General features: G+C 41.0%; 1 protein-coding gene across 3 annotated transcripts in view; it reads left to right on the top strand.

Moving 5' to 3' along the window:
* LOC308470357 (E3 ubiquitin-protein ligase RNF213-like) overlaps nucleotides 1-13338 on the top strand; it is a 92525-nt gene that overhangs the window by 17477 nt on the left and 61710 nt on the right. For all 3 annotated transcript variants that reach the window (XM_080993511.1, XM_080993510.1, XM_080993509.1), the window contains 7 exons: nucleotides 3022-3314; nucleotides 5000-5256; nucleotides 6704-6913; nucleotides 7980-8175; nucleotides 10269-10324; nucleotides 10838-10991; nucleotides 13093-13221. In XM_080993511.1, the coding sequence (XP_080849637.1) occupies nucleotides 3022-3314; nucleotides 5000-5256; nucleotides 6704-6913; nucleotides 7980-8175; nucleotides 10269-10324; nucleotides 10838-10991; nucleotides 13093-13221 (1295 nt within the window). The remainder of the gene's footprint in view (nucleotides 1-3021; nucleotides 3315-4999; nucleotides 5257-6703; nucleotides 6914-7979; nucleotides 8176-10268; nucleotides 10325-10837; nucleotides 10992-13092; nucleotides 13222-13338) is intronic.

Genomic DNA, 13338 nt, shown 5'->3' with positions numbered 1-13338 from the left:
AAAAATACACCACATTTAAAAACATTTAAAAACAAATCCATTATTCTCAAATCCTCAACTGTCATTACCTTCTTTCTTTGACCTCCTCCTCCTCCCTTTTTTTGTATCCTAGTTGTTAATTATCACAGCAAATCCTTTCCATATTTCATAATATTCTGTCATTACATTACCTTAAACTATTTTAATTTTATCTTTCTATAAAAAAAACTTGAAACTTAAAACTTAAATCTTATCCTTACCAACTTCTCATAACCATAATATTCTTTCATAATTCTTTAAGCATTTTTACTAAAGCCGAGTAATTTCATTCCAACATTTTTCTAACATTCCTCAATTTTATAAAACAGTCCTAATAGTAAAAAAAAGAAATAAAAACAAATCCAATCTTCATCCAGCGTCCCTTCCTCCTGGTCCCGGGTTTTGTCAGTCCTTATTATCCCATCGATCTAGCGCATTAACCTGGCAACCTTATATCCGAGGCCCTTAAGTCTCTTCCATGTCCCTTCCGCAGCTCTTCTTCATATCTGTAACTGTATTTTCCCTTGTCTCCTGCTCGTGGGAACTCCAGCTTAGCAATATTTTTGACCCTTCTCGACAGATCAGCCCCTTTTCCATATTCGACACTAAATTCCATGTGGTATTTAAAAACATGTTTCAAAAACCCTCCAAAATTAAGGGCCCCCACAATCCCAAACATCTCACGGCCCATTGCCAGATTTGAAAAGTCCAAACATCCCTGCATAGGGGGGTCAATCCAGCCCCCCATTTCCAAGCCAAACCAAACTTTTTCTTTCCAAATCTGGCTTTTTCCAAGTTCATTTGTCAAATCCGAAAGCTCATATTCCTGTTGGGCCTGTACATTTCCATCATCATAAAGGGCTGCAGTATTTGCAAGTATCCAGAGGTGGGGCTGCATTGCTGACCTAACTTCCCAACTCTCTCCATCGCTGCTGGTTATTGAAGGGAGCTCAGTGCAGGCACAATACAGAGCCAATCCACCACTCCACCACTGTGCAGATTCCCCCCTGCCCTTCCCCTCTCAATAATCCGTAGTGGTGTGTGGCATTGGGGTACCAGATCAACAATACAGCCCCACCAGCCATTACTGCAGGTATGTGAACCAGGAGTAGACAAAGCATCTAATATCCATTCCTTCCACTACAAGGGGCTTTATTCCCTGCCTTCATGTTTTCTCTCTTGATGTGTGCATTGTGGTATGAATGTAGATGACAATGGCAGGGTGGAAAACACTTGGCATTAATGCAACCTACTTGCCTACCCATCCCTCAAACAATCCATGCAGCACTTGTTTACCTTCTGTGAATCTGCCAGTTAGCTGAAAGTGGAACACTTGAGGCTTTCCCTCCAAAGGCTCTGCTTTGCAGGCAGAACAATTTTCAAAGTGTTGACTGCAGCTAGCAGACTGGCACCAGCAGGAGGGAGTGTGGAAGTGATCCACACGATGAGGACTCAATATGTCGTGATGTTCAAATATTACAGGCGATGATGGCGGATGGCAAATGCACATTGGTGCATAAAGGAAGAGGAAGGTACCCAGTCCTCCTGCTGCTCCTTCCTTTGCCCTAACATACAGGAGTAATTATTATATATATATACTCATTCATTCATTCATTCATTCATACCTCACCCATCTGGCTGGGTTTCCCCAGCCATTCTGGGTAGCTTCTAACAGAATATTAAAAACACAATAAAACATCAAACATTAAAAACTTCCCTAAACAGGACTGCCTTCAGATGTCTTCCAAAAGTAAGATAGTTGTTTATTTCCTTGACATCTGATGGGAGGGCGTTCCACAGGGCAGGTGCCACAACCAAGAAGGCCCTCTGCCTGGTTCCCTGTAACCTCACTTCTCGCAGTGAGGAACCGCCAGAAGGCCCTCGGCGCTGGTCCTCAGTGGGTGATCCACACGATGTGGGTGGAGATGCTCCTTCAGGTATACTAGGCCAAGGCCATTTAGGGCTTTAAAGGTCAGCACCAACACTTTGAACTGTGCTCAGAAATGTACTGGGAGCCAATGTAGGTCTTTCAGGACGGGTGTTATATGTTCTCGGCGGCCACTCCCAGTCACCCGTCTAGCTGCCGCATTCTGGATTAGTTGTAGTTTCTTTGTCACCTCCAAAGGTAGCCCCATGTAGAACACACTGCAGTAGTCCTAGTGGGAGATAACTAGAGCATGCACCACTCTAGTGAAACAGTCTGCGGGCAGGTAGGGTCTTAGCCTGCGTACCAGATGGAGCTGGTAGACAGCTGCCCTGGACACAGAATTGACCTGCACTTCCATGAGCAGCTGTGAGTCCAAAATGACTCCCAGGCTATGCACCTGCTCCTTCAGGGGCACAGTTGCCCCATTCAGGACCAGGGAGTCTCCCACACCTGCCCGCCCCCATCCCCCCAAAACAATACTTCTGTCTTGTCAGGATTCAGCCTCAATCTGTTAGCTGCCATCCATCCTCCAACCGCCTCCAGACACTCACACAGGACATTCACCACCTTCACTGGTTCTGATTTAAAAGAGAGATAGAGCTGGGTGGTATCCACATACTGATGAACACCCAACCCAAACCCCCTGATGATCTCTTTCAGCGGCTGCATGTAGATGTTAAAAAGCATGGGGGAGAAGACTGAACCCTGAGGCACCCCACAAGTGAGAGCCCAGAGGTCTGAACAGTCATCCCCCAGCACCACTTTCTGAACACAGCCCAGAAGGAAGGAGTGGAACCACTGTATAACAGTGCCCCCAGCTCCCTCCCAGGAGGGAAATAACTTCTGTTTTTCTTCAAGAGTTTGCGCATGGCACAAAGTAGTTGCATGATTTTTCTCCTCCAGGTTGGGCTTTTGCAGGAGACACCAGCAATTAGTGAAAAAGATTTCCATATGTGCAAGGGGATGGAAGAGGGTATTTGCCAGAGGGATGGCCTTTTTTTGCTATGGGCCTGTAGGTGCATGGATTTATTGAAACCTGATCTTGTGTTAATGAAACCTAAAATATTTTTTAACAGATTGGCATCAGTATGACGATATAGTATGTGTTAAACCATCTGACACTTTATGGAATACTATTAAGAACAACATTCCTGGGCTTAAAAATCCAGAGAAAGAGGTTGTGAAAGGAAAACAAATAGCAGCAAAGGTGATGCTAGAAAGTCTCTTCAGTATATTGAACACTTGGACTCCTCTCAATGTCAGCAGCTTCATCCATCAGTTCTATCAGTTTTTTTGGGTGTATTGGAAACCAATGATATATGAGGACAAGCCAAAGGAATGGACTGATTTACAGTTTGGAGAAAAAGAGGTATTGTAAATCAAAAGAGGTATTGTAAAGTTGCAATTATCTAGAACAAGATTTTCTACATTCTGAGGTACCACATGTTTAAATGAAATTGCAGGCTTTTTCAATAGTGTTTCAAATATATGCAAGCACCCTGTTCAGCCGCTGCCTCACCCTGTTCTGCCCCTTTTTGTGACTTTTTGGGTCACTTCTGTGTTCGGCGAAATGTGTGTATACACAGTTGCACACAGTTGCACACACTGAACACACATTAATACAAAGTTGCCTGTAATAAATCTGATGGATCTATAACATTTTGTGCAGCCTTTGCAGAGCTAGAGGGACAATACTCTTAGGCAGCTGCTGACCCAGCCCTGGACTAATTGCTGCTACCTTCACTTGGAATGCACTGGCAGAGAAGGTACTCAATGGCATTGTGGCACCTAGGCCATGCAAGCACGCATGTGTGCGCCATCAACAGAACCCACCTCACTAGGTCAGCCCATGGTGCCAATGCCCCTGGGTGCGCGGGATGCAGAGGATTCATGAAGCCTGCACGCCAGCTCAGCTAGTGCCAAGCTGGACCACGCTGCGCCCCTGCCTGCCTACCTGATGCAGCCCTTGGTAGGCAACCCCCCCCCAACGCTGGGCCATTCAGCAAGGGAGCTGGGGAGGCGGCAGCAGGGCCAGGCTGAGCGAGAGGGCTCAGAGACCCCCACCAGCAGGTAGGGCAGGACGGGGATCCCTGCATGGGGGCACCTGGCTCATACTCCCTAAAAAGCATGGGCCTGGGGCTATGGCCCCTCCACATACCCCCACGCTACACCTCTAGGTACACTGCTGGCTCTGTTCTTTTTCAGCTGGCATATTATTTATGCTGGGCACTGAGGAGGTTCCTTGGTACTAAGCATAAAGAATGGACACATCACATCTGTAAATGTCACTGTTTTCTGTATAGAGGAGAATAATTACTTTGGAATGTGCTATTGGACATAGTATTTTCATTGATGCTGGCCATAAGCCATAGTTAGTCAAATCATGTGTGGTAGTGCAGGGAGTATAAGTATTCCTCACCTTGCTCCTCCTTTTCTAGAGTGGGGAAACAAATCAGCCACTCCATTGTTTAGCTTTGTGGCAAATCGGCAGTTACGGTTCAGTTGTGTGAAACAAATCATGAGTGCTGGTTCACATGTAATGCTAAGGTAGCTACTCCATGGTTTGTTTACCCAACTCTAGAGGGACAAAGTGGGAACTTCTTGAGCTGCATGAACCAACTTGTGCACAGGTTTGCTTGCTTGCTTGCTTGCTTATTTATTTGCTAGCCTTTTAGAAACTGCTCAATATTTTAAAACATCTCTTAAGTGGTGTATGTTTTAATGATCTTTAATATTGTACAACAGCAAAACAGTAGTGTAAAAACTTCCAAAAAACATATAAAACCAATAAAACAGAAATTCATCTAGTTCAGATGCATAAAACCGGTTCTATTCTTATGGGTCATGGAAAGCCTGGGCAGATAAGTCCTTTAAAGACATTGGAAGCAACTAATGGTTTCTGTTTTATGTATGGCATTAGCCCTGATTTGTGGCCAGAATTCTGTGCCAACCTAACCATTTAATGATAATCTGAATAAGCATTTCAGATTAAGTAATTGTCTTCTAAAGAAAATAGGTGGAGTTGGTTTTTATTACTTTCACCCTTTTCTCTAGATCAAGCAGTTAATTCTCGATTATTTAAGAGAAACAGCCCATCCCCTCCTTAATCAGAACAATGCAAGCTGTCCATCTTGGAACAAGGCAAAGAAAAATAAGCTGGGCCTGGCAGTGATCATTCTTGTACTAGGAGAAAGTTATAGCCTTCGAACATCAAAAGATGATCTGGTGCAGTTATGTAGCCTTCTTTGTTTGGAGAAACCACCAGCAGATGAAGCAAAATCTTTCAAAGAACTGTTTCCACATGAGCTACGGTATGTAATTTTGGATTTGAAAATTCAGGTTTAGTGTTTTGAATAGATAGATTAAATGACTAGTGTTTCAAGTTTGTGACATTGTTTTAGCAGCTCACTGATATGCAAAAATTCAACAGGCTCATAATTCTATACTTTAGGAGGAATTAAGTGTCATTCAATTATGATTTTTCTGTCAGCACAAGCATTTTTGATTGTCAAATAAAACAACCCTTGGGAGTAAGAGGGGAGAAATTTCCATTGTACTAGTAGGAGCTATATCTCCATAAAGATGCCCTTGTTGATTTTTTTGCCTCCTAGAGCAGGGTATGTCATTTTAGGGGGTGAAATTTAACCTTTGCAAATTTCTTCAGTGAGCAGTCTTTAACAGGGGTCAGCAAACTTTTTCAGCAGGGGGCCGGTCCACTGTCGCTCAGACCTTGTGCGGGGCTGGACTATATGGGGGGGGGGGATGAATGAATTCCTATGTCCCACAAATAACCCAGAGATGCATTTTAAATAAAAGGACACATTCTATTCATGTAAAAACATGCTGATTCCCAGACCATCCGCAGGCCGGATTTAGAAGGCGATTGGGCCGGATCTGGCCCCCAGGCTTTAGTTTGCCTACCCATGCTTTAAAATATGTTTTTTAGTGTGAGGAATTCAACTGAGCTATTTTTGTGATTGGACACCATTTAGCTTGGTAAGTATATTAGATGAAGATACACATAAACTGCTTTTGGAAAACCAAAGAATTTTAGTTTTGCTTTCTGAAAACATCACATAAAACTAATATTAATATATAATATATAATACTTGACAATCAATTCTAATGATTTCTTTGCAATTTTATTCATACTATACTATATTAAAATACCTTTTGAATTCCGAACTTTTTAGTACTACTCGTTTTGTAATTTGTAAGTTGAAATATTCAGCATGCCGTACTCCTAGAGAAAAAGTAGTAACTTTATGAGACACAACAGAAAAATATAATTTGACTCGTTTTTTGTGTGCAATTTTAAAGATAGCTGGCTTGGTTCTGCCACTGGCAGAAGTGGATGAGATGATTTTGCTGATACCCCTTGCATGTTTCCTTCCTGAAAAATCTGCCTTGGAGATTGGCAGAAAAGTATCCCAACCTTTTTCTACTGGGGATCTCCATTGCATTGGATTTGTTGCAGTTGCAAAATAGACAATTTCAATCCAAGCCACTGTTCTGGCCTTAACAGCTCCTGTGCCTCACTCAGAATGCAGCAGAAATACAACAAAACCAGAAATTAATTTGGGGGGACTATGCCGTTACCTTTTTGTTGCAACGGTCTATGTATTTCTATATCAGAGAACACCCTATGCAGAGAACCACAAAGCCTTTGGTTTCGTGCACAGGTACGTTTTAATGCAGGGTTTATTTATTTAGAAAAATCCTTTTCTGGTAGGCGTTAGTTTCTCATTTCTCTTTCAGTGTGGAACAATATTTGAAGAGGTTTTGCAATCACTGTATAGAAGAAAAAATTAATGAATGGCTGTGGACAATCCCAGCTTTTCATCTATTTACTGCTTCTGTTGATCTTGAGCATGTTCATGTGAATACTCTGCTGGAATCTGAAGAGAAGTGTGCAGGGCTGGAAGGACTTGTATTTGTTGAATGCAGGAATAAACAGGATCATAAAAAGTAAGTTTTAAATGTATTTGTTACTTTATTTCATTCTGAAATTATCAGTAGTCACATTCACCTACTGCACTGAGAAGTGGCATGATTTGAACAAGCCTCCTGTCCTCTCTGACTTGTAGTCTCCTTCATCACCTTGCTTAGAGGATTTCCAAAGCTTTTCTTATGGCAAGAAGTAGAATGGGAATGTTTCCTACAATAAAGGAAACCATCTAAGATGAGGATTTTCTTGTGGTGGTAGACTTGTGGTCAACGTGGCACCTGTGAGTGCCAGTGTGCCTACCAGTCCCTGTCGCAGTTGTGTGTGGCACATACAAAAGGCCCTTCAAAAATCTGTGCTACATGAGAGACTGGTTGCTATTCCTATTCTGTTCCTCTCCTACATTTTGCAATTGAGATATCTCTCCTTATTCATCCACCCTCTCAAAAAATACATCGGGGTGGTGACCTACTGGGTATGTTAAGAAAAGGTGGCCTCTTAACCAGGTCCTGAGCTGTATCTTAAACATTAGTACCAAAATATTGAGCTTGGCCTGATAGCAGATTGGATGCCAGTGCAGATCCTATAAGTAAGGTATATTATATGCTGGCAGCATTTTGACTTCACAAGTTTATCTACCTGCTGTGTTCTCCACCAATTGTAGCTTCTGGGCCAATTCCAAGGGTAACCCACTTGGAGCACATTGTAGTTGTCCAATCTTGGGTTCCAAAAACATAGGCAATTGTGGTCAAGCTATGTCCTGCTTCAAAGGATAAGGATGCCAGCAGCAGTACCCACTTGCAGAATAGTCCAGAGAGCAAAGTCAGATCACAGAAGAGAAACCAAGCCCAATCACAGGCAAAGGTCACATAGGGAAGTCAGATTCTCAGCAAGGAACCATAACTAGTCAAGAAGCTGGAGGACAGAAGCTGTTCAAGCAACTTTCCTAAGGGATTGAAGGTTTTTATCCTGGTTTCAGCCACCTTCTTTTTCATTTTGATCTTCTTGACCATGCAAAAACCTATATTGAAAAAACTCTATATATTGAATATATTTTCTTTTTTCTCTTTCTTTTTTTCTTTTTGGTAGACACTTGCTTACACTAATGAAAAATAAGAAACATTTGATGAACGGAGATAGAGCACTGTTCAGGTCATGGTTCACCTTGCTGCCTCTGGAGGACTTGGTTGAATTTATCTCCGAGTTTTCTGCTTATCCGTTAGATTGTCTTCTAGGAACCTTTCATCGACTGAAGAATTCGCAAATCCTTTACCGTAACTTTGAGGTTTGTTGTTTAATTCTGGTTCATTTATAGAAGATCACACCAGCACAAGTTATAATACCTCAGCTCCCCACAGAAACCCTTCAATCAATCAGATCTTGTTATTTTTAAAATAAAGAACATTGGTCTTTATCCTGATAGTTTGAATGAGAAGCCATATAATTATTATGCATGAAAGGGACATTGAGGTCTCTTGATTAAAACAGCCTTAAGTGAGAGAGCATATTTTATGGGGAATGAACCTTTGTTATAGTCCATACATAGTGTTCCATAAAATAGTCGTACCTTGGTTTTTGAACAGCTTAGTGCTCGAACGTTTTGGCTCCCAAACGCCGCAAACCCAGAAGTGAATGTTCCGGTTTGTGAAATATTTTTGGAAGCCGAACGTCCGACGGGGCTTCTTCAGCTTCCAATTGGCTGTAGGAGCTTCTTTCAGCCAATAAGAAGCCTTGCTTTGGTTTCCAAACCTTTTGAAAGTCAAATGGATTTCTGGAATGGATTCCAAGGTATGACTGTATAGATATTCCATGGATTCCCTAATCAGAACTGTATAGGATTAGTATTGACTGATCTATAATCTAATCTAATCATGGTTACTCTGTCAGGACTGTGTCATGGGAATGCCCAACTCCAGCCTTTTCTTCTCTTTCATTAATCATACCTAGGGCTCTTTGGTGCAGCAATCTTAAAATTTAACACTGATTTTTTTAAAAAAAGAAAGAACACCTAACACTTAATAACTCAAACCATATAGATTCCAAACTTGACAAACCTAACCATGGTTATTGTTAAGATACACCTACAAAAAGTTCAAAACCAAATTATTATTATTGTTTATTAAATTTGTATGCTGCCCTATACCCCCAGGTCTCAGGGAGGTTACAACATAAAATCACAATATAAAAACACAAATGGTCTTTTTTAATAACTCCAAACCACATTGCCAAATTCATTTGGCAAATAAATAAATCTAATAAGTTATACTGATTTTAATGCATCAATAAGTTACTGAGGCTGAAATCCTGTACTTCTGGAGTGAGGAACCTTTTCAGCCTGAGAGCCTAATTCCCACATAGACAACCTTCCAGAGACCACAGGCCAGTGGTGGGTGGCACCAGAGGAAAAAGTTGGTAAAACAACAGATACTGTATAAGTAACTTCTGAACAGTAAGGTACATTCTAGCTATTCAAATGCCAGTTTTCTATACCAATCCATCCATCCTCCCAACTAGGCAAATGAGGCTAAATTGTCACAGTTCAAGGAAGCATTACAGCCAGGGAAAAGCACGTGAGGAGGGGATAGAGCAAGGCGAGATGAGGGGCGTGGCTTGGGGAGAGTCCCAAGGGCCTGAGGTTCCATATCCCTACTACTACAGTGAAGCATCGGTTTTCGAACATAATCAGTTCCGGAAGACCATTTGACTTCCAAAACGTTTGAAAACTGAAAGTGGAAGCTTCAGATCAATAGGGAAACTCAAAACGGAAGCCGTGTCTGAAAAACATTTACTTCCAGGTTTTCGGCGTTCGGGAGCCGAAACGTACGATAACGCAGGCGTTCGAGAACCGAGGTTTGACTGTATACGTACTTAATCAGAGAGAAAGTCTTATCTAAATCCATGAGACTTGGTCTTTAGTAATGTGTATATAAATCCACTGTTAATATGTGACTAAAAGTATTTGTGGAACTAGTTCCCAGGTGGTTGAAGGGGAAATTCTTGAGGATGCTGAGTATTCTTTTGGATGGTAACAGCTTGGCGTGTTTGGAGTGAGACTGGCCAGCTGGAGATAACTCCACAATTCATGGCTGCCATTGCATAAATACCTTTTGGATCTCTGTGCCTATTATAGAACTGTTTACCATTAGTTCCACCTCTCATTAGCTGCCCTGCTTTCTGCCCCACCAGACCCAATGAGCAGTGGCCACCGTTGAGCCAAAGCCCTAACCTAAATAAGAGTTTTGAAGCAGGAGAGATTAGTAAGCAAAGAACGTAACTAGATAGACCAATTTCATTGTTGCATGATTTGAAGGTGTTTTGTACAACATTCTAGTAAGAAATGATTCTGGTTCTCTGGCTTAATTTTTATTGCTTTCATAGGAAATAGAAAAGCTTCTGGAGATGGTGATAAATATCCTCTGTAATACACAGAATGGGTAAGTAAAAGTTGTACATACCTTCCTTAAACATGCTTATCTGGAAAAAGTCCTCAAAGCACAAAACGGAGTCTGAGAATATAGATTGCGATATAGTTATAGAAGGATTACAGAACATTTAACTGTCTCTAAAGAATCATTTTAATAGTTATGTCCTTACAATTATTACCTAGAACATTATTACCTCAGTTTTCATAGCATGCTCTCTGCCTTTAGAATCTAATTACAAGTTTTCCTTAGCTCTGCTTTACTAGTTCTTTAATTGTGAATGATCTCAATTTGTCAGTTTCTTTGCTAGTTTTATCCTTGCTCTTGTTATCAAATTATGAAATGTGTTTCTCCTTCTGCCAGTAATCTAGTATCTTTTCACCCCGCCACACATGCATATAATCTGCATGCAGGGCTGCACAATTTCAGTAATTATTCACATTCCATAGACTCTCAGAGGTAAAGGCTGCATTAGAGAAGCACTGCTTTCTGCACCCACAGTAATTAAAGTATTTCACAATTTAGCATGCTGCAGCAGGACTCTTGGAACTCGTATGTGTCAGTCTGTGTAAGACTTCATCAGATGATATGCAGCAAAGTTAAACTAGTAATTCAATACAAGATACCAACTTCATCTGCTGTGATTTTTTCAAGGATTCTTGGACTTGCACCTTCAGAGGTGAGAATTTCTATATGATTTTGCACATTTTTTGTGTATCTGCATATTTTTCTGTGTTCGCCTGAACCAAGTCGCCAGGCCATCTGGAAGAGATTCTGTAAGGAAGCTCAAAAGGAAGGGGAAAAGAGGCTAAGTTTGGTCCCCCTATGTCTGATTGCCTTACTTTACTGTTGCCCAGTAGGTTCAGGAAAAAATATAAAGCCTTCACACAATGTATTATTTATAAATGTATACACCACATTTCTACAGAATTACACAAAGGTGGCTTATGCAAAACTGACACAGTATAAAATAAGCTAACAGTGCAACCTAAAACAAAGAGAAAATGCAAGCTAAAAACAAAGCAAATTAAGGAGCAAAACAATCAGAAACTAGAAACAAGCACCATTTTAAAAGCAGATCACAGAGTAGAAGATCTGCAATTCTTCCCTTTCTGTTTTTTTGTTGTTGTTTTTTTTGTTGTTTTTTTGCCAGCATTAACCAGGATTCCTTCTTAACTGATATTGACATGAAATCCCTTATAAGATATGATGCGTATGAGCTTAGGTGACTTTAAAAAAAGAAATACTCTAGATCTGTCAATGTCTGCTACAAAGATCCCAAATGGAACCTCTCTGTTCAGAGACACATGATACCCAGATGCTGGGGATTGAAATGCGGTGGCCTTTACCTTCATGCCTTTTGAGTTCTAGAGGTGCATGGTTGGCTGGTATTGGAAACAGAATGCTGGACCAGATGGTGTCAGTGAAGATGCTAGGTGGACCTCACTTGGGATGGCCACCTCTTTTTCTTTTGTAAATAATTACTAGTTTTCAAAATATCCATATTCCAATACTGTAAATCATGTACTGACAAACAGGGCAATAAAACGAAACTGCATTAAGAAAAATAACCACAGGTATGTGATAGTGTGGAAACTTGTATCCATTTTCTTCCCCTCCCTTGTTTTTGTTTTCCTCTCTCCATTTTGCTTCTGTTTTTAATGAACTGCAAATGGACAAACTGGTTAGTGTTTACTACGGTTTATTGAAAAAGCAAACTTTAAGTAATAATGATCCTGACTTGTTTCAATAAATACTAATTGACGCTAACTATAGTTCATGCTTTAGTAATAATAACAAGCTGCAGTTAACTGGAAGTGGAGGAGCACATAAGCCCAAACTTGAGTATGTAATGTTAACTGGTTTAAACATCTGCTTAAATTGCATTGGCTAAAGAAGATTCTCTTTACTCTGATATCTTACAACTTCTAAATGTATTTGTATTAATAGTTCTAAAGTGTAGTTTAGAATGGAGCCTTTTAAAAAAAAATTTTTTTAATTACTGGCAGGTAAAGGTGCTTTGTGGGACGTGGGTGGCGCTGTGGTCTAAACCACTGAGCCTAGGGCTTGCCAATCAGAAGGTCAGTGGTTCAAATCCCCACGACGGGGTGAGCTCCCGTTGCTCGGTCCCAGCTCCTGCCAACCTAGCAGTTCGAAAGCACGTCAAAGTGCAAGTAGATAAATAGGTACCGCTCCGGCAGGAAGGTAAACGGTGTTTCTGTGCACTGCTCTGGTTTCACCAGAAGCGGCTTAGTCATGCTGGCCACATGACCCGGAAAAAACTGTCTGCAGACAAACATCAGCTCCCTCGGCCAGTAAAGCGAGATGAGTGCCACAACCCCAGAGTCATTCGCGACTGGACAGTTGTCAGGGGTCGTTTACCTTTTTTAAAAAAGGTGCTTAATTCTAACCAAAATCTGGAATGGATTTTTGCATGTGAAATACCACCCAGTGCCCAATAATATGGGAGATGCATAAAGTAGAATGAAAGGTTGACATCTTTCTCCAGTATCAGTACTATCTCTCACTATTTAGGTTGTGTATTGCATTCTTTTTTTAATATATAGAATATTCTGTATTATCTTAACCTCTTTATTATACCAGAATGTGCCTACTGTATTATACTTGAAGGAGGGAGCAGTAAATGCTGGGGTGGGGGGAGAGAGAGACTAATGGAATCGATAGGAGAACTGTGTGATAAAAACCAAAATGTAAAAATCTCAATAGTGGTAGGTTGCTTTTGTATTCAGCAGTTTGTAACTTTCCCTTTTGCATAATAGGTTGCAGAAATATTCCAAAGGCTCTGTGAAGATACCAGGACCTGGTTTCGTCAAGTTTTGACAAAACCTTTGCTAGAAAATCGTTCATATTCATCTTCAGTTACATTCACATTTCCAGCAGAACTTGAGGTTTGTATTTTCCAGCTAAAGCTATCCCAATCTTTGTCAGTATGCAGTGTTTTTTTTCCTGTTAACTTAATGAGTTTTTTTTTAGCAGCTGCCCTTACTTCCTTCTCATACCTATGT

Source organism: Podarcis pityusensis, assembly GCF_964106645.2.
Source record: "Podarcis pityusensis genome assembly, chromosome: 2".
NCBI classification, from domain to species: domain Eukaryota; kingdom Metazoa; phylum Chordata; class Lepidosauria; order Squamata; family Lacertidae; genus Podarcis; species Podarcis pityusensis.
Note: the sequence above shows the minus strand (reverse complement) of the source record. Positions and strands in the feature narration are given on the sequence as shown.